General features: G+C 47.2%; 1 protein-coding gene across 1 annotated transcript; it reads left to right on the top strand.

Moving 5' to 3' along the window:
- The first annotated feature begins 1,117 nt into the window (after nt 1–1,117).
- On the top strand, nt 1,118–6,031 carry VAX1 (ventral anterior homeobox 1). The gene is made up of 3 exons (XM_027705686.1): nt 1,118–1,846; nt 3,615–3,802; nt 5,413–6,031. The coding sequence occupies exons 1-3, from the start codon at nt 1,609–1,611 to the stop codon at nt 5,944–5,946; spliced, it is 960 nt and encodes a 319-aa protein (XP_027561487.1). The 5' UTR covers nt 1,118–1,608; the 3' UTR covers nt 5,947–6,031.
- Nucleotides 6,032–19,279: the final 13,248 nt, after the last annotated feature.

Here is a 19,279-nt window from a genome sequence, read left to right on the forward strand (position 1 = left end):
TCTCCCTCTCAGGCCCCTAAACTCTTTGTGAATGGGGCCAGTGCAACATGTGGCCTTTCACCTCACCCAAGAACCACTGCCAGACAGCCACACTCAGAGAATTGTTTGTTAATAGTCCAATTAGATAATTGCCATCTTTCACTCCTTTTGCTCTACATTTCCCATAAAGGAATGAATAAGGAGAGCAGCATGAAGAGGGCTTCTGCCCTGCAAGGTGACAAGGAGGACTGGAGCATGCTCTTTGCACAAGGCCATTTGCTTGAATTGAATCATTGTAGCCTAATCAATGGTCTTATTGGATTACTGGCTGTTGCGGTTCTCAGAGATATTGTAGCAGAGACAATGGAATAGCTAGAGTAAAACTTTTTTCTCCTTTAGTGGATCACGCAGTTGAGATTTTTCACGGGCTATCTCTCTCTCTCTCTCCCTCCTTCCTTCCCTCCCTCTCTCTCTCCCTCTTTCTCCCCCTCTCCCTTTCTCCCCCCTCCTGGATCCACTGCACACAAAGCTGGCTCTTTTTTTTTTTTTCAATGAGCAGCTCTGCGAATAGGTTCAGTGTTTGCGAAGGTGCAGAATTAGCAGACACACATGCACGCACACATACACACACACACAGAGGGAGAAGCACAAAAAGCAAGTATCGGGACTGAAATAAGGAGAGGTAGGAGTTTAAGATGGCTGTCTGTGGGGAGATGTGATAACGAGGATTTCTGCCGGCCAAGATAACCTGCTTCCTTGGAGAGATCTGCCTGAAGGAAGAACTTTTTGTGTGTGTGCGTGCTGGGGATCTGTTTGTTTGTTTGGAATTCAGGGGGCTTTTTTTTTTTGCTTTTTCTTCACTCCCCTGCAACTGCATTTTTCCAGCCCTTCCTAGCAGCTTTATTCAGATTTATTTGGCGTGCTTTGGAGAAAGCCACTATATAATCGGGAGGTCAAAGGCATACTGAAGAAAGTTAATAATGGCTGCTAATGGTGCTAACAATTCAGGGTGAATCTTGTCAAAAGTTTTTTTTTTTCCCTCTCCCCCACCCTTTTTTTCCTCTCTCCTTTTTTTTTTTTTTTTTTTTTTTTTTTTCTGGAAGTCTCAGTCTTTTGATTGTGTGTTTCCTGAAAGCAAGACCAATCATTTCAGTTTATTCACTGGCTAAACTCTACTTGATTGGGGACAAGCACACAAACCATCCATTACGATCTGATATATTATCCAAACAATTTAGTGTATTCATGAGGTAACCTAAATGTGGAGGCTGCAAAATTACCCGTAATCAATTGAAACAGCGAGTGCGCGTCCCTCTGTGTGTCTAACAACTACATGTCTCTGTAATAAGGCAGACATTAAATCATTTTAGAGTTGTACTGTTGAGTACCTGATCACTGGGCGCTCTGGGAAGCCGGACAGTCACATTAGGACGCTGGGACTGAGGAAGCCGCTGCTTTTCCAGTGGGATAAAAACCGATCTTCCTTACTCAAGGTGCTTTACAGATCCCCACCGATCTGACCCTAAGCCGTGCAATATCCAGCATAGACTTCGTCTTCTTCTTCTACTACTCTTCTGTAATTTTTTCGTTATCGTTGTTGGTTTTTTTGTTTTGTTTTTATTGCACTACATGTTTGGGAAACAAGACAAAATGGACGTTAGATGCAGTTCAGAGACTGAAGCTAACCGGGTCTCGAAGAACGGACATAAAGAGGGCAAGGAAAGCAAAGGGTCTGAAGGAAATATTTCTACTTCTTTTTTGAAGGATCAGCAAGGGACTTTTTCTGCCTCTGCAGCTACGGAAGGTTGTAATAAAAGTAAATCTAGTTCGGCCGATCCGGACTATTGCAGGAGGATCCTAGTTAGAGGTATGAGTTTGAGGTGTTCGGCGAGGGTGGGGGAAGGTGAGCCGCGCTCACGCCCGGGAGATGGGTTTGTTTTGTTGCTCTGCCTTTGGTCCGGCCCTGGGTTGAAAGCCCTTTCCTAGGGCTGCGGGGGAGAGCCCCCAGTGCCGGCAGGGTTGTGTCCGCAGCCCCGCTCCCGGCGGCTTTACCGCGCCGAATTTCCGCCGCGCCTCGGGGAAAAGTTAAGCCGCGCTGGTTCCTGCCCCGCCACGGGCCAGCCCCGCTTATTGTTGCTTGTTTGTTGGGGGTTTTATTCCTTTCCTGCTTTCCAGCCTTCCTGGGGTGCCGGTCCCCGCGGGGAGCCCCCGGGGACAGCGTTCCCTCGGGGGGCCGCGGCTCTGCCCCGCGGGCAGGGCGCTCCTTCCGCGCCCGCGCATCCTGCGCATCCCGCACATCCCGCACATCCCGCACATCCCGCACAATTGCGCGGGGCTGCGGGCAGCAAGGCCCTCTCGGAGGGCAGGGGCTTGCCCCTGTACACCCTCTCTCTCCGCGCCCAGAGGAAAGGGCTGTTTTTAAAACCATCGGCCTTTAAAATGAATGGACGAAGGGCTGTTTAATTACCACTTTTTAATAGTTATATGTGAAATTTTTTCACAACCTTCGTCCCTCCTCCGGGCTTAAATAATTAAATTACCCTATTCGTACCCCCTCCAAAAAAAAAAAAAAAATTAATTTACCTGAAGAAATTTCAGTTTTATTAAGGTGCGTTTTGGGGGAGGAGGGAGAGAAAAGAATTGGAACAAAATCGGTGGGAAGCAGGCCTTGGAAGCCAGATTTAATCCTTGCGCCACTGGCTGACCCAGAGAGGGGTCAGATTAAAATGATGTGATTGTCTCTGATTTAAAACGTACCGAGGAGGTAAAATTACGGCAAGTAAAGTTGGGAAGGCTTTAAGGTAACCTGAATCTGGCTCTAGCTTGACAGTCGTGTTAATAAGATTTGTCCCGCTTTCCTCAGTTGAGGCTACCAGAAAACTGAGGTTTCTGCGGCTGGTTGGTGCCTTGGTTTCTTTCCTCCCCCCCCTTGCTTCTCCTCTTTGCCAAAATCCCAAAGCAGTGTGGGCAGCAGTGCAAGGTGGGCTGGAGGTGTCCCCACATTCACGGTGGCAGGCAGCCAGCTCAGGGCAGCACTGCCTCTGCCCAGAAAGATTCTGCCTGTTTTTATTTTTTCTTTTATTTTTTCTTTTTTTTTTTTTCCGCATGGGAAACTTGTTTTATATATATATTTAAAAGAAAAAAAAAAGATGGTTTCATATTTTTGGGGGCGTCGAGGTGCGTGTGGTGGCTGCCAGCAAGTCCTAACCCAGAGCCCAAGGGGAACAAAGAGTAGCCCTGCACTCCAGGCACAAAGCATGGCCTGGAGGATCTCTCTCTCCCCAGCTTCCCAGAAGGGCCGTGGGTGATGCCGCAGTGTCGTACTGTGAGAGCAATATATTCAAACTAATTTTTAAATGGGCTGAGGGGATTAATTATAAAGCCCTAGGCCCCCATCACCCCCTCCTTCCTTCTCTGTTGTGGGTAGTGGGTTTTTTTCCTTTCTTGGGTGTAATGGCCAGGTGCAGTGCCACAGTCACAGGGATCCTGTTCCATTCCGACTAGAGCCTCGGTCTTGAAGGCGATGGGGACGGCTCTTTCCGTTGGAAACATAAAAATTAAAAAAAAAAAAAAAAGAAAAAAAAAAGAGACGAGGGTTGCCTGGGTATGAAGCTGAGTGCGCCTTTCTTTGCCAGATGCCAAAGGTTCAATCCGAGAGATTATTCTGCCTAAGGGGCTTGATCTGGACCGTCCCAAGCGGACCCGCACCTCCTTCACGGCCGAGCAACTCTACCGCCTGGAGATGGAGTTTCAGCGCTGCCAGTACGTCGTGGGGCGGGAGCGCACCGAGCTCGCCCGCCAGCTCAATCTCTCCGAGACTCAGGTAACCCCTGAGGGACGGGGAGCCTTGTCCTGCCCTGCCCTGCCCTGCCCTGCCCTCCGCCGCGGTACCCCCCTCCCGGCCCGGGCATCCCCCGGCCCTGCGCGCCCCAAGGACAGGCCGAGCCCGCGGCACAGCCCCCGGGGCTGTCGGGCAGGGCCGCGGGGCCGTGGACAGGCGAGGCTTCCCCAGAGGTGCCCACGCGTGTCCGGTGGGGGGGGAGGGCCACAGCTCCCCGGCGAGAAGGAGCCGGGGGGGTTCGTGCCCGAGGTGAGGGACTTACAACTCTGTGAGGCCGGGGAAGGGCAGCTGCTGGCAAAGGGGGACCCCCGTATCCCCGCACACAGCCCCCCGGGGGCTCTCCCCTGGGCGAGGCGCCGCGGCTCGAGGGATCTGAGCCACCAAGCCAAACCCCTCCCGGGCCGGACGCGGCTCCCCCGCACCTCCGGCCCGCAGGGACCCGCCCCGGCCCCGCGGGGCTCGGTGTCCCCCGGGGCTCGGTGTCCCCCGGGGCTCGGTGTCCCCCCGGCTGCGCGGGGCCAGCCGCCCCCGGGCGCGGACATGCGCTGCTGCGGCCGGGGGGAAGAGAGGAGAGGCCGAGAGGGACACAGCCGCTCAATCCCGGAGGGACAGGCGGGCTCCTTCTCTCGGGGCTGCGGGGTTAGAGACGTTCGGTCTGAGCTCTCCTGGGTACGAGAGATCCGGGGACAGGGCAAAAGTTTGGGCCGTATTTTGAGTTCCTTGTATGTCCGAGGGCCAGAACCGCCCCTCCAACCTCCAGGGCAGAAAGGCCGGGGGCGGCCACGCGGGTTAAAATTATGCGAGAGCACTGGGAAGCATCTAAAAAGTCCAAACTTCTGAAAGCCGGTTTCATATTTCCTCAAAACATCATATAACAATAAATTCCCCTGACACGTTAATTAGCTTTTTTCTTTCCTTGATGGGTAGGAATGACAAGCTCGTAGGTTACAAAACCTGCCACGGGTGGTTTTTGTTGTGTTTTGGTTTGGGGTTTTTTTTAAATGACTTCCAGGATTTCTTTTTAAAGTTGAATATTATTTAAAATGGGTTGGGAGGTGGGGAGAGGGTGTCCAGGTTGGGATACGGGGGAAGAAGCGCGTTGCTGCTGTTCCCCCCATGAAAGGGAGAGCCAGAGCCGAGCGGGCAGCAGCGCGGGGGCAGCGTGCGGGGACCCTGCGAGCAGGGTGAGGGGCCGCGCTGTGCCCAGGGCACCGGCTGAGCCGGCTTAGAATAAAGCGCTGGGGAAAGGTCTGAATAAGGCTCTCAGAGAACTACTGGCCGACAGCTAAAATAGGATAAAGTGAGAGAGGTCTGGTTAAAGATGCAGAGCTAAGGGCTCCCGCATCCCCCTTCGCCCGCTCCCGGGCACTCCGAAACCTGGCACAGGCAGGCCACGGGGGTGTTGTGTTCTGTGCGTGTCGCTTTGTGCGTTTTGGAAGCGCTCCCCGTTCCCAAGTGTCTGTCGGCCCTCCCGCCCTCCCTCCCCCGCATCCCCCCCGCGCCCCGCGGAGCCGCGCCGGGGTCCCGGGGCACCTGGCGGGGGTCGCCGTGCCCGCCGCCCCGCTGACCCTGCCTCTCTCCCCGGCCCGCAGGTCAAGGTCTGGTTCCAGAACCGGCGCACCAAGCAGAAGAAGGACCAGGGCAAGGACTCCGAGCTGCGGTCGGTGGTGTCCGAGACGGCCGCCACCTGCAGCGTCCTGCGGCTGCTGGAGCAAGGCCGGCTGCTGTCCCCGCCGGGGCTGCCCGGGCTCCTGCCGCCCTGTGCCAGCGGCGCGCTGGGCTCGGCGCTGCGCGGGCCCGGCCTGGCCGCGGCGGGCAGCGGCTCCGCGGCGGCGGCTCCGGGCGGGGGATCCCCGCACCCCCCGGCGGCCCCCGGAGCGCCCGGGCCGCCCCCGCCCGCCGGGCTGCACGGGGCTGCTGCGGCGGGGCACGGGCTGTTCGGGCTGCCGGTGCCCGCCCTGCTGGGCTCGGTGGCCGGCCGCCTCTCCTCCGCGCCCCTGGCCGTGGCCGGCTCGCTGGCGGGCAACTTGCAGGAACTGTCGGCCCGCTACCTGAGTTCGTCCGCCTTCGAGCCCTACTCCCGGACCAACAATAAAGAGAGCGCTGAGAAAAAAGCACTGGACTGACTCTAAGTACCTTCCCCCCCCTATTTATATTTATAGTCTCTATTTGTGGCGGTATTTATGGGACGGGCGGCCGGCAGCCGCCCCCCCGCGCGGCTCCTGCGCGGGCCGGGGCGGAGCGGGGCCCGGAGCCCGCGGGCCGGGAACGGGAACGGGAACGGGAACGGGGCGAGGGGCTTTGGGCGCCTCCCCGGGGCCCGGCGGGAGCGGGGCGGCCCCCGCGCCCCCCCTGCCCCGCGGTCCATCTGTCCGTCTGTCCGTCCGGGAGAGGGCTGTCGGCCCGCTCGTTCGTCCGGGGAAGGGCCGGAGAGGGAGAGCGGCCGGGCTCCCTTCAGTCGCTTTAGCTAGGGAGCAGGATTTCGGAGAGAGGAGGATGGAGCTGCCAGGTGATGCCCGTTTTCGGTTTTTTGCTTTTGGGGTTTTTTTTGGGGGGGTTGTTGGTTTTTTTTGTTTGTTTTTGGTTTTTGAGTTTTTTTTAAATTGTTGTTGTGTCTCCCAGACTCAGTGATTTCTAAGCACAAAGGTTTTGGGGCCCCGCCTGTGGCCCTCGTTTACCCCCACGCTCGCTGCACTACAGTCCCCGGCTACCGACCGAGCCCTTAACACCAGTCAGGAAAACCTCCGGCAATTTTTGTTTTTCACGGTAAATCTTGAATGTGGGAAGTGCCGGAACGGATTGAAAAATACAGTCACGAACCGCGGAGACAGAAACCAGTGGCTGCAGAAATTTTGAATAAAATTGTCTCTTCCTTCGAGATAACACAACTGCCCCTTCTCCCCCCCTTTTTTTTTTCCTTTTTTTCCCTTTGAATTCCCACGGGCCAGTCCCGCGGACCTTATCTGCAAAAACAAGTCTGCAGATAAATCATGGAACTCGCGACTCTATTTGTATCTAGATCTGTTGCGATAGTAATTCTTATTTTTATTGCTCTATTTGATTTTTCCGAATAATTTCAATGTGCATCTAAACACAAAAAACCCTGTAGCCTTCCTTGCTCCTAAAATAACCCTCTCGTATATTGCTCACATTTTATTTGAAACGAACATAAAATATAAAAAGCATAACTTTTATTGTTATTTTTGTACTTTAAAACACATCTATGTAACAACCTTTTTTTTTCCTTCATAATTCTTACTGCTATTTTTTCCACGAAGATATGTATTTCACGTTCTAGTATTCCGGATCGAATATTTCCTGTTCAATTTCGGTACTTGAATTTGCCAGAAAAGGGATGTTGTACTTAGCTAGTTCTTTGGGGAAAAAATTATTTACTTCGGTTTTAAGTTTCTTTTCTTTCTTTGAACTTTAACCCATGGCGTTTACAAACTGTATAAATACGTGCCACCAAACTGTAACCAAAAAAGAAAAAAAATATGAAAAGTGGAATGGTTGCTGTAGAATATAGAATTAACTATAGACCAGAACTGGACAGAAGGAGCTGGATGGAAAGAAAATAGTAATTTTATTGTAAATTATTTACGTCTGAAGTTTCTAGGCAACTAGTCGAAAAAATAATGAATGAATTGAGCGCTGAGCCCTTGCTACTAACTTTTGTTCTGAATGTTTTGGATATTTGGATGTTTTGTATTTATGTGGTGAGAGTGAAATATATTATATCTATATGATGACAGAATTAGGTGTATTTTCGTCTTATATTCATGGCACCCAAATTGCCTTCATTTAATATGTGCTCTGCAGAAAAAAAAAATAGAAACAAACAAACAAACAAACAAAACAAAAACAAAAAACCCCAAACAAACAAACAAAAAACCAACAAAAACCCCCCCCTGTCCCTATATAACCCTCCCGATTTTTTTTCTTCTTTTTTTTTTATTTTATTTTTTCATTTTGAGCGGAGAGCTGTGAGGTCCACTTGGTAGAGGGTGATCTCTTCCTCCTGGGGCAGTCTGGGGCATTCCCAGTCCCCTCCCCGGTTCCATCCCAGCCCTCTTAGCGCTGCCAGGTCCCGCGGACCCGACCCCATGCCCGTGTCCGTGTCCGTGTCCGTTCCCCTGCAGGGAGGCGATCCTGGTGCCCAGTGTGCCAGGTGCCACCACCGGCTGTGCCACCCCGCCCAGGGACCCGCTCACCTCCACATCTCTGCTGCCTGTGGCGGCTGCCGGGCCTGGCAGGCACTCAGGGTGCACATCCGTGTGTGTCCCCATATATCCCTACAATCGAATATAAATATACATACACAGAGGTATGGAAAAATACATATGGTTGTGTGCATAAACATAGATATTTGTGAGTATTTGCTAAACAGCTCTTGTTCCCATCCTGTTTGGCAGCCCAGCCCTGAGCACCCTTTGCTGGGCAGTGCAGGGCAGACCCCGCGGTTCCCAGAAGGCTCCCCGGGCCAAGCCACCTCCAGCACCGGGGCACCTGCTCCTCCCACGGCTTCACCCCTCCACTGGGCTTTGCCACGAGCACATCCCAGCCAGGCACATGCACTGCTCCAGATTAGGAGGGAAGGATGTGGCAGTGCTGGTTTGCTTGTTGCTGTTTTTTATAAAGTGTGTAAAAACTATCTGATGAAGGGCAACCTGAGCGAAGGACAGGATCGCAGGTGACATTTGAAGAAGCGACATCGAAAATGCTGGTCAAGTTGGGAAAACTTCAAGGGGAGAGGAGGGAAAAGTGTTGTTAAAAGGAAAATAGCTGAATGTGACAAAACAGATCTGCCAGGGAGACCCTGAGGGCCAGGGGAGTTCTCAGTTTCTGCCTTGCCTGCATGGACTGCACAGCATCACCCGCAGCCCTGGACAGAGACAGCAGCCCTGGCCTGGGCTGCCTTTACCAAGGGGGCAATTGCCACCACTCAAACCGTCCCTGGTCTCCCCTGCCCAGTGTGGGGCTGTCCCGTGTGGGGAATTTGCCCTGTCCTGCAGGGACCTCCCTGCTGTCGAGATGTGGCCATTTCAGTGCCCAAATCTGCTGCTACACTGGGAGCCATGGGAACACCGGCACAAATATATCCTGCCAGAGCTGCCTCAGGTGCCCTCATGTTAAAAGAGATTTCCCTGTTACTCTATTATTTTAACCAGAGATGGTAGGGGTTTTCCTGTCCCCTCACACAGGTGCCCCGAGATCCTTTTTCCCTGGTCTCTGGCCTGACCTGCAGTCTCAGGGTTGGAGCTGTGGTCAGTGTAAGCTCTTTGCTCCTCATCTAAGGCAATTTAAGCCAGCATCAGGCTAAATTACTGATGCTGTAGCAGAAGTCCTTATTTTACAGCTTTGCAGCCTTCAGTATACATGCAAAGAACTAGACATTTTTATTTGTATTACTATTATTATTAATACTTTCTGAATATTCCCCATAAAGGGGATGTGCCCTGAGGTGTGAAGGGGTTTTGTCTAAGCATTCAAGTAAAATAAATACTTCAAGAAATTATTCTTTTTTTTTTTCCTGTCTTCTTCAAATTCCACCTGTCCCACATCTGTATTGGAAGCTGCTTCTGGGCTGGGGTCAGAGCAAAAGCCAGGGTTTCTCCAGTCCCATGCAGGGCTATCACAGTCTTGTTTCAGTCTCTGCTTGAGACTCAGGTCAGAACCTTGGACCCTAACAGAGAGGGAGGCAATTTGTTGTTTCCTTTGAATTTTTCAGCATCTCAAAAGCATGGGGTTCCTGAAAGCCTAAAACACCCTCCCTTCTATAGGAGAACAAACTAAAACATGTTCATCTGCATTTCTGTCACAGGGGAGGGAATATCACCTGTCTCACTGCACAGGACAAGTTAAAAATCATTCATATGCACATCTATATATACAGTGAGCCTGAATATAAAAACTGGCGTGGGATTTTTTTTCTTTCTTTTTTTTTCCAACTACACCAAAGCTGTTCTAAGCTGTGTGCTGCCCAGAGACACTGCTTGCTTGTTTTCACTGAAAGGCTGAATTTCACTTCACTGAAGCAATGAAAACAAACCACCTTTCTCAAGCTATTTGCTGCTGAAAGGCTTTGTTGCATTTCATGCTGTATTGTTTGTTATTTGTGCCCATCACTGTGGCACCAGAGCTCAAACAGAGAAATATTTGGCTGATGCAGAGAGAGCATGTGTGAGTGTGAGGGGCAGCAATATTTAGTAGGAAAGCAAACAAGCAAAATATAAATCTATATCTGGCATGATTTTTTCAAGGAAATCTCAAAAGTATTTCTGTGGCAGGCAGACTTCCCCAAACAGAGTGCAGCGTGGATTATTTAAATTTGTTCAGCTGAATCCAAAGAATATTTTCACAGGTACATGGACAGTGTCTCTCTTCCTGTGGTTCTCAGGAAGGCAAAAATCCCAGGATCAGCTCCAGAGCACAAAGAGCGAACACAAAACAATGTTAGCCAGGTACACATAGGGAAAAGAGGAATCAGACTATTCAGAGGATTTTTTCAAAAGTATTTGCCCACCCACTTAACACAGGCCTAGATTTACTCACTGCTCCTCCACATCCCTCATGCCAGGGATTAGCACAGCCTCTGACCACTTTGTCTCCCTCTGCAATCCTGTCATGAGCCCAAGATACGTGACCTTGTGACGTGTAAAAAAGCACATGAGGTCCCCGATTAACTTCAGAGTATTTTATTTCCTTAAAGAAAAGAAAAGGACTTCAAAAGAATAACTCTTGAATAGAATCAAGTCACAGTCACCAGCGAGTGTTTAACAAAATTAGCCAGGAAGGGAAAGTGAACTCCATGGCCGAGCTGCTGTCTGTGCAAGTCATAACACAAACTGTGACCCCAGACCAGACAAGAGCCCTGGTCAAAGTGCTTGTGACACGAACCGGTTCTGACTCAGGTGTATGAACTCTCTAATAAGCAGTTTACTCCCCACCTTTCTGCTTCTAACAAGTGCTGAGCAGCTCAAGCACAGTCTTTATTATCTCGCCACACGTATTGTTATTGTTCGTGCTGTTCCATATCTGTGTAAGTGATGGATTCGAGTTTGAACACTAAGTCTTAAACTTTTCTAGTGGAGTGAGTTCTGCAGTCAGTCATACACAGAACAAAAATTATTGTATTTTGCATATCAATTTTCTACTTTTTGTTAATGTAAATAGTCCCAAGTTCTGTCATTAGAAGAAGCAGGACAGATTTTCTCAAGCCATCTTCTGCAACCACTTCCTTTATAATTCTCTTTTGCTAGGTTACCTTTTCTTCCTTTCTTTCTACATGAACAATCAAAATCATTTTATTTTCATACACAGTTCTTGCAAACTGTACCTAATATAACTGTCTGCCAAGACATGCTCCCTTTTTTTTTCCTGTGAAAAAAGCAAAGTGGTACATTCCCAGAGCCTTTTTCTCTTCAGCTATCTGCAACACATTCTTCTGTTTGATCTCCCTGCTGTGAGCAAGAATGAAAAGATTGCACCTGTAAGGAGTCCCCCAGAAAACAAACCTTCAGCTGGCACGTGGTGCCATGGTCAGTGCAAGAAAACTGGATCACAGTTCTCATCTGCTGAGGTGCCACAGCCTGGGCAAATGAAAAAGGTTTTTTGTCTTTCAGCTGAAGCAGCCAGCCAAGGAACCAGATGTAGCAGAGAACAAATAATGCAGCTCAATTCACACCAGGCAGGTCCACAAAGTTTGTCACAGAACCAGGTGCATCTACCTGGTAGAAACTTATTCTTACAACTGTCACAAATAAGTTTTTTGGATGCTTAAATAAACACCATCAAAGGTATTGACAAAATCAGTTTGATAAGAATTTGCGAAAATGCAACTTTACAGAGTTTAATGGCAAAGTTCACTCACTTACTACACAGCTTAAAGCGTAAAAAGGGAGATGAAATTAGAAACAATTTGGAATGATTTACATGTAAATGAGGAACTGAAAAAGGGATAAGGTTGCAACAGATATGAGTGCAGAGATAATGCTGTCAGAGAAAGAAGGAAGCAAAGGCCAACATGGTGTGTGTACAGGAGCATGGAAGGATGTCCTCATGGCTCAGCCCCCAGTCTGAAACTAAGAACAGGAGACCAGTTGTCATTTCTACTGGAATTTATGTTTGATTCTAAGAGCACTGTTAGTCATTGGTCAGGGAGTTTCTATCTGTTTTTCCTCTGAAATGGGAATACTGATACTCATCTAAACCTATGCAGAAGGAGGTACCACTATATACTTTTACTTAAATGAAGTTGAGGCAAAATTATGATCAAAAATTTAACAGCCACCATAGTCAACTCCAGTTCAATGTTTGCAGTCATTCCCTCCCATTAGTCCCAATCTTTCTTCTTTTGCTGCCTGGTCTCTAATTTAAACCTCTAAAGTGTGCCTACCACTAGGTGGTCATAATCTCTTTGAGACCTCTAAACAATTTCATAAACCAAATCCTAAATGGAAATCAGAAGCAGGCAGGAGAATAAAACATCTGTTGCCATAAAGAGCTAAGGAGGGATAAATAGGCAATCCAAGGCATCCTGAGTGCATGCTCCAAGATAATCTCTGTACTTCTCTGGACACAGCACTGTGAACATCCTCAAAATCAGATGATTACTGAGATGAATTAGTAAATAAGAGCCCATTTCATCAGGTGTTGAGGGGGACTTTAATTGTGCTCAGGCTCCAAATAGGAAACTTCATACCATGGCCACAGCTGTTAAAACAACAGAGCCTTATGGAAACAGTCTTGGATTACTGGCCCCATGGAGTGAAACATTTATAATGAAAGGGATTATGCTTATTATTTCCCAGCTCAATGTGTTTTCTTAGATATTCTTACTGTCATTACTATTATTTACCAAGATAATTGATATATACACATACTTAACTGTGTTTGAATGCATATTTAATGTTGGCATGTTTCGAATATGGTCATAGAGAAAATAACATGAGACACATGAATTAGTTGCCACTTGTTAAGAGTAAGATCCTAAGAAACTTGGTGTGTTTGCTTCTCTCCCACTTGCCAAGTGTCCTGTCGCCTTTACTTGATGAAATCAGATCCCTTGCCATGTAGAGTTTAAATGGTGTTTTGCAGGAAGATGATCACCATAGATGACACCAATACTTACTGACTGCAGTCTCAGTAAATGGCCATTTGTGTGCAGAATAACTTTTCTCTTTCATTAGAAGAGCCAAGTGGGTGAAAGTCCAGAGGAATTGGTTTAAACTCCTAAACATGGAATTTGTCTGTTCCAAAGGGAAAGCACCAGTCATGTAAGTTGCATTTCCAGTTCATGTATTAGCCTGTATTTCATTTTCAATTTGAGCTCCTAAAGTTTCCAACTAGAACTGTGGCAGTCTGACTTAGTGGCAAAGCTCCTCAGAGAAATGCCTTGTACTGTATGCAAGACTTTCACAGAAGCAAAGGCTAAGTTGCATATACAAATGAAGAAATGGCCATCTAATCAGGTAATAGAAACTTTTCTGTTGCACATCTCAAATTTCTTAGATTCAAAACTAAATTTCAGTTCAATGCAGAGAACAAATATACGAAAGTTATTTGAGAAGACTGGATTAATGGGGAAAAGATGAATAATCAATGAATATAGTTTTTACTATAAAACAGAATTTAAAAAATAAATAAAGAAGAAATATTTTCATTCTGATGGAATACTGCTGATCAGAATATGTCTGTAGAAATCTCTCCCTCCAAATAGGAGTTTTTAGCAGGTATTTACCTTCTATGGGCTCTGGGGCCAGGGTGTACTGTTTCTGTGATGGGTTGGTGTTACTGTCTCAAAACTTCTTCATGACTCAAACCTCACATCCATTTGGATAAAATTAGTATGAAACATAAAGTTTATCTCTATCTTGTTATCTACAGCTAAGTCAAATTTTCCAATGTTCTAACTAAATTTCTGTATGTTATTATTGGGCAATCAGACACATGAATCGAAGTGGAAAAATACAGTGCAGAGCACCAGCTCAGCCAAAGAGTCCTCAAGGTATAACAATAGTCAATGGTGTTTTCCTGCAAGAGTGCCCTAAGCACCAGTGACGCTCCAAAACCAAATTAATAGCAATAAGAATACGATTCCTAGGGTACCTTTATGTTTCAGTGCTGATGTTCAGAGAGGAGCCTGCTGGCGGTGCACACCCAGCTGTGCCGGGGGTGCTGTGGGACCTGCCCTCGCCTTTCCCGCGATGTGCCCGGGGAAGGCAGAGCCTTTTCCCCAGCCGGGCCGGGCGCTGGGGCTGCCCCGGGGCCGCTCAGCACCGCGGACAGCGGCGGGTCCTGGGCACCAACACCCGGCCGGGGCTCCGGGGCCGGGCTGGGGCATCCCGAGGGATCTCTGCCCGCCGCTGCAGAGCAGAGCCTGGCGCCCTGCCGGTGCCAACACTGGAGTCTGACTGAAAACATCTGAACGCCTCAAAAATGTGCCTGTAATGGTAAAGCCTTGATAAAACCAAAATCAGAGGGCAGAGATGAGGTGTCGTGTCATGAATTTCTTTAATCAGGAAGAGAATTTAGCAAATACAAAATTGCCTCCATGTAATCCAAATGTGCACGTAACACAATTTTGTCTCAGTCAGCAGGAGCAAGCTCATCTCCTTGACACCACTTAAGACCTGTATGAGATAGGGATCCCTATTTAAAACCATTCACTGCTCTTTCCAGACCTACGGTTGTGTGTCTGGGAAATTTCTGCTAGAAAGCACCAAATTATAACAAATTCAATGGGGCCAGAACGTGCAGACCTTGGCTGGTAATCAGAGAGATCCAGTTCTAGCACTTTGTCCATTTGCTTTCCCTTTCCGTTCTGCTCTCACTCTTATTTAGTTTATGCTGGAAGATTTGCAGGTAGAAATTCTCCCCTGCTATGCATTTGCATAATCAGGCCAGTCAATAAGCACTGCTTTCATATGAGTAACCATAATAAATAGCTTTTCAATCCTTAAGCATATAGTAAACAGTGAAACCTCCACAGCCGCTGTAATGTTAGTTTATATTAAACTCAAGATAAATGATAATTTTCTACCTGATCATTTGGTTTCACAGTTTAGAGAGTAGATACACCCCTTTCTGGATGCATGTGGGTACACTAGCACTATAAAATACTCCTGCTAATTCCCATGGGACTATATTAATGAAAAAAAAAAGATTTACAGAGTTCACCTTTTTGAGAGATTCCAAAAAATTTAACATTTAAACACATGTATGCTTCTGTTAAAAACAATCCTTGAAACAGCCTGCACTCCATAGCTAATTGGTGTGGATATGCAGCTAACACAGAAAAAAGCTCAGTGACAAAGAAGATTTTGCAATGCCCATTTGTGCTGGCCAAAGCAGTGAGAATCCCAACAGCAGAGCAAAGCCAGGACAGACTTTTCAATAACAAGAGAGGAACAAATGCGTAAAGTGACCTCTCTCCTGAAAGCTGTGTGAGCACAGAGTAGTCCCTCAGACTTCCTACATGACTTCCTAAAATTGAAGATGGGAAGACGAGAAATACTGGCTCTTTCATATCAGGATCCTTAGATGGCTCTTGTGTAGCAAACTTTGGTGGAAAGCTGTATCTGTTTTCCTTGTTACTCTGAACTTTATTGCATAAGATTTAAAAGCAGAGAGTAATCAAAACATCCAGCTCAGGTTGGTTTTGAAATTTTCATGAAGAACTACCAGATGTTCATTGCAAGTTCTTGATATGTAAAGATCAAGAAGTCACAAGTACCAGAAGAAGGATAAGAAACAGTTCAGCTTATGTAAAATAAGTGTTTTAGATACAATCCTCTTCCTGCCTATCTGCTTCAGACTAACAGGGCAAGAGACTTGTGCACTTGCAAGGTGTGCTTTGGCAGTGGCAGGAATGGGGGGATTACCAAGCTATGGGTTAATATTGAGGCTATTTGGTAACCTGGGATGGGAGACCAGCCAAAACTATACCTTGCAACAGTGCTGGTGGGTAACTTTTTCATTTTTGATTAATGTAAGAGTTCATCTCCTGGTGAACTCCTACGTTAAGTTTCTGGTGAGTTTTGCACCACAAAACAGGGTAGGACTTGAATTCAGCTCTTTCCACAGCTAGAACTGTGTATTCAGTATAGAACAACTTTCCCCCGTATTCAGGATTATTTCAGGTCCAGAGCCCAACAGGATTCAGTTGAGGTGTTACCTTCACACATGAACCATAATTTTTAAAGATATAGAAGAAACTTTTCCTCTGGAGCAAAGTGTTCTATAAGTGACTAACTGAAGATCAGCTGAAATATTGGACACTGTCTAAACTGGAATGCTGACTAGATGATCACTAGCTAATATAATACTACTTGGTCTATGTTGTTATATAAAAAATATTCAGATCCATGCATATCTGTGCAGAGCATGCTTTGAGGGAGGGAAGGAGGGAACAGTGCAGGCAGCACCATGTTTTCATGGGTTATCCTGCAAACTGACGTGTTGAAAAGAGTCAACAGCAGTATTTTCTAAAATTACATAGAAAGAAGAGATATCCTTAACTGAAAGGAAATAACTTTCCAGCCTTACATAGCCAGATGTTTTTTATGGGGAGTATAAAATTTTATGAAGAGAAGTTTGGAAATCTCTCAGGTGGAGAAGGCTGGAGAGAAAGCATAAGATTTTGTACCTGATACCATTTAGCTGGTGCTTAATACTGGATCATGATCCCACAGCCCCATTTCCCACCAGTTCTGGCTGACTCCATTTGGCAGCATAAGGCCTTTGGAGTCAGGGTGCTCAGTTTACAGTTTTGCCCTTTAAGTCTCATAAGTAAGGAAGCATTTCAAACCTTGAGCTTCAGAAAGAATTTAGGAAATGCACAAGAGAGCCAACTTTTAAATGAACTGGAAAGATTTTATGAGGACAGAAGATCAACAAGTGACCAGGACTCCAACTGTGAAAGAAAATGTGAGAAACAAGCACCTCTTCTAGTGTGAAATTGGTCTAATTCTTGGGGCCTTTAGAGTGGCAGTATCAAACAACTGGCCAATATCGTGTACACTTTCTGCCATCCACATAGCAACAAGTCCATTACCACACTCTGGGAAGCAGTCAAATTTGCCACAGCTTTGTTTAACCCCTCGTTTCAAAGTGGAGATGGAAATTTTTTTCCCCTCACTGAAAGCTGAATGTGTCTTTCTCAGTGCACCTGGAAAGCAGTCTTAGCATGCACCTCAGTGCCACACACAGGGAACTGCAGAAAAGAACAGGAGCTGCATGGAGTGGGGTTACAAGTGCACCTGACCTTAAAGGGGGTTTAAAAGAAAGGTGGGGACAGACTTTTTCATAGTGCTGGTAGAGATACAGCCAGGACTAGTGGTTTTAAACTAAAAGAGTGTACATTTGAACAAGATGTAATGAATAAGATTTTACAGTGCCAGTGGTCAAACACTGCCCAGGTTGCCCAGAGAGAGGGTGGGATGGTGGATGCCTCGTCCCTGCAAACATTCACCGTCAGCTTGGATGAGGCTTTGAGCAACCTGGTCTCATGGAAAGTGTTCCTGCTTATTGCTCAGGGGTTGGACTAGATGGCCTCTAAAGAGCCCTTCCAGCCCAAACCTGCCTGTGATTCTACAACTGCTGGGTGTGTTGGTGGGCAGGTAACTCCAGCTGTATCTTGGAAGAGGCACCTACAGCCCAGGTCCAAGCAAGCTGCTTAGTTGCTGATCATCAATATGGGGTGAAGGCTGGCACACTGCTACAGATATTTAGACATCAGATGGATTGCCTGGTTTCATTAAAACATCCGATAATGTATTTTTATAGTTTGAGGGATTTCTAGGTATGATTAATGAAACAAACTGGAATTCTGTCAAACCCAGACATGAACTATGCCTCACAGATCTATCCTGCCTTTTCACCTTGCCCTGCTTTGCACTGTCACCTGAAGGAATAGGTGTCACTGGGTCTGGTTGCTGGCTCTGTCAGCACTTCCAGTCTGTGCTTGTGTTGTTAAGACTTCAAACAAATTCAACTGTAGATACCTTGATAGCAAAAAATGCAGTATGTAGGATAACTCCTCCTTGCCCTTGAGAAGAAACTCCTTCCAGTCCAGCTGCTTTTGCTGTTTCAACAGCAGGTAAGAGGAGCACTTTGAGGGGGTGGGTGGGATGTGCTTGTGTGAGTGATTGTGTCTCTCTCTGGTGGGCAAGGCAGGTAACACTGCTCCTCAGTTCACAGAGACACAGAACCGTGTGATTTGTTAAATCACTGCTCCAATGCCCTTACCAACACCAATTCCTATCAGATCCCCCTTCACAAAGCAATATTGATCATCTTTGGAAAAGAAAGAATCTCCACAACGATACTGTTGAAGAAAGGAGGAACATTTTGTCAAGAAGAGACATTTCAAGTAAAATAACCCTCCAAGGAGCATTCCTTTCAAATCAGTAACACACAAGTGTAGCTAACTCACAAAACAGCAGCCAGTTATATATGCAGATTTCAATGAGGCTTTTAGGAGAAACAATGGGGCTGTTTTTAAGGGTGGTTGGCCTGTTGAAGTGCATTTCTCTGAATAGCTACAATGCTGTAGTGCTGAATGGATTCAATAGTGCTGTCTCAAACATGGCCAGGAGTGTCTAGAAGTGGGTGGAGGTAGAAAGAGCTAGTGGGACTCTTCTCATGGCTGACTCAGGCTGCCTTCTCCAATCCTTTCTTTGCCCTGGCAGGGGCTGCAGTTTCCTTCCCCTTCCCCTCTGTGACAAGCATCCTTCTCTGCAGGAACATTCCCCATCTGGAAATAATAGAATGAAATTTAAAACAATGTGGGCTTAAAAAATTCAAGTATAACTTCATCTGAACAAGATGTTTGGGTTACAGAAGACTCTCCTAAGGGAAGTGAGTGATATCTTGGCCCCTTGGCTGTTTGAAACTGGGAAGGAAAAATACATGCACAGATAGAATATACTGTAGGAATCAACCTGGCCTTGGCCTCTGTAAGGAAAACAAGTGACCTTAATGATCTATTCTCTCTCTAGAGCACTCACACAGAAAGCCCTGCTCGTTCCAATTCAGCTGGTGCCCAGCACACAGCACAATGCACCTCACTCCTGGGGAAGCTACAAGTGCCACTGCAACACAAATAAACAAGTTCTGCACAACATGGTGAGGGCACCAGCAGCCTACAAAAAGCAGCTCTTGGGGGCCACCCGAAGACTTGGAGCGGGGGGTTGTGTGGCAGGAGCATTTACGTCAGGAAATTCGCTTCCCTGATGGAAGGATACACTTCAGTTGGGAATGCAGGCCTCCTTTGGGCCATTATAAACTTCACATGTGCTCTCCTGTATGTGTCAAAATAGAAACACAATGACTGCAAGCTTATGGGTGACACCACTGAACAATGCCATAAAACACAAGACATGAGAGAGAAATATATAAATAGCTGCAGGCCGTGATCTGCTCTCACTGTTGATGTGCTGCTCTATTAATACTAAT

This window comes from Neopelma chrysocephalum, unplaced genomic scaffold, assembly GCF_003984885.1.
Source record: "Neopelma chrysocephalum unplaced genomic scaffold, ASM398488v2 Primary Assembly neopelma1_347, whole genome shotgun sequence".
NCBI lineage: Eukaryota > Metazoa > Chordata > Aves > Passeriformes > Pipridae > Neopelma > Neopelma chrysocephalum.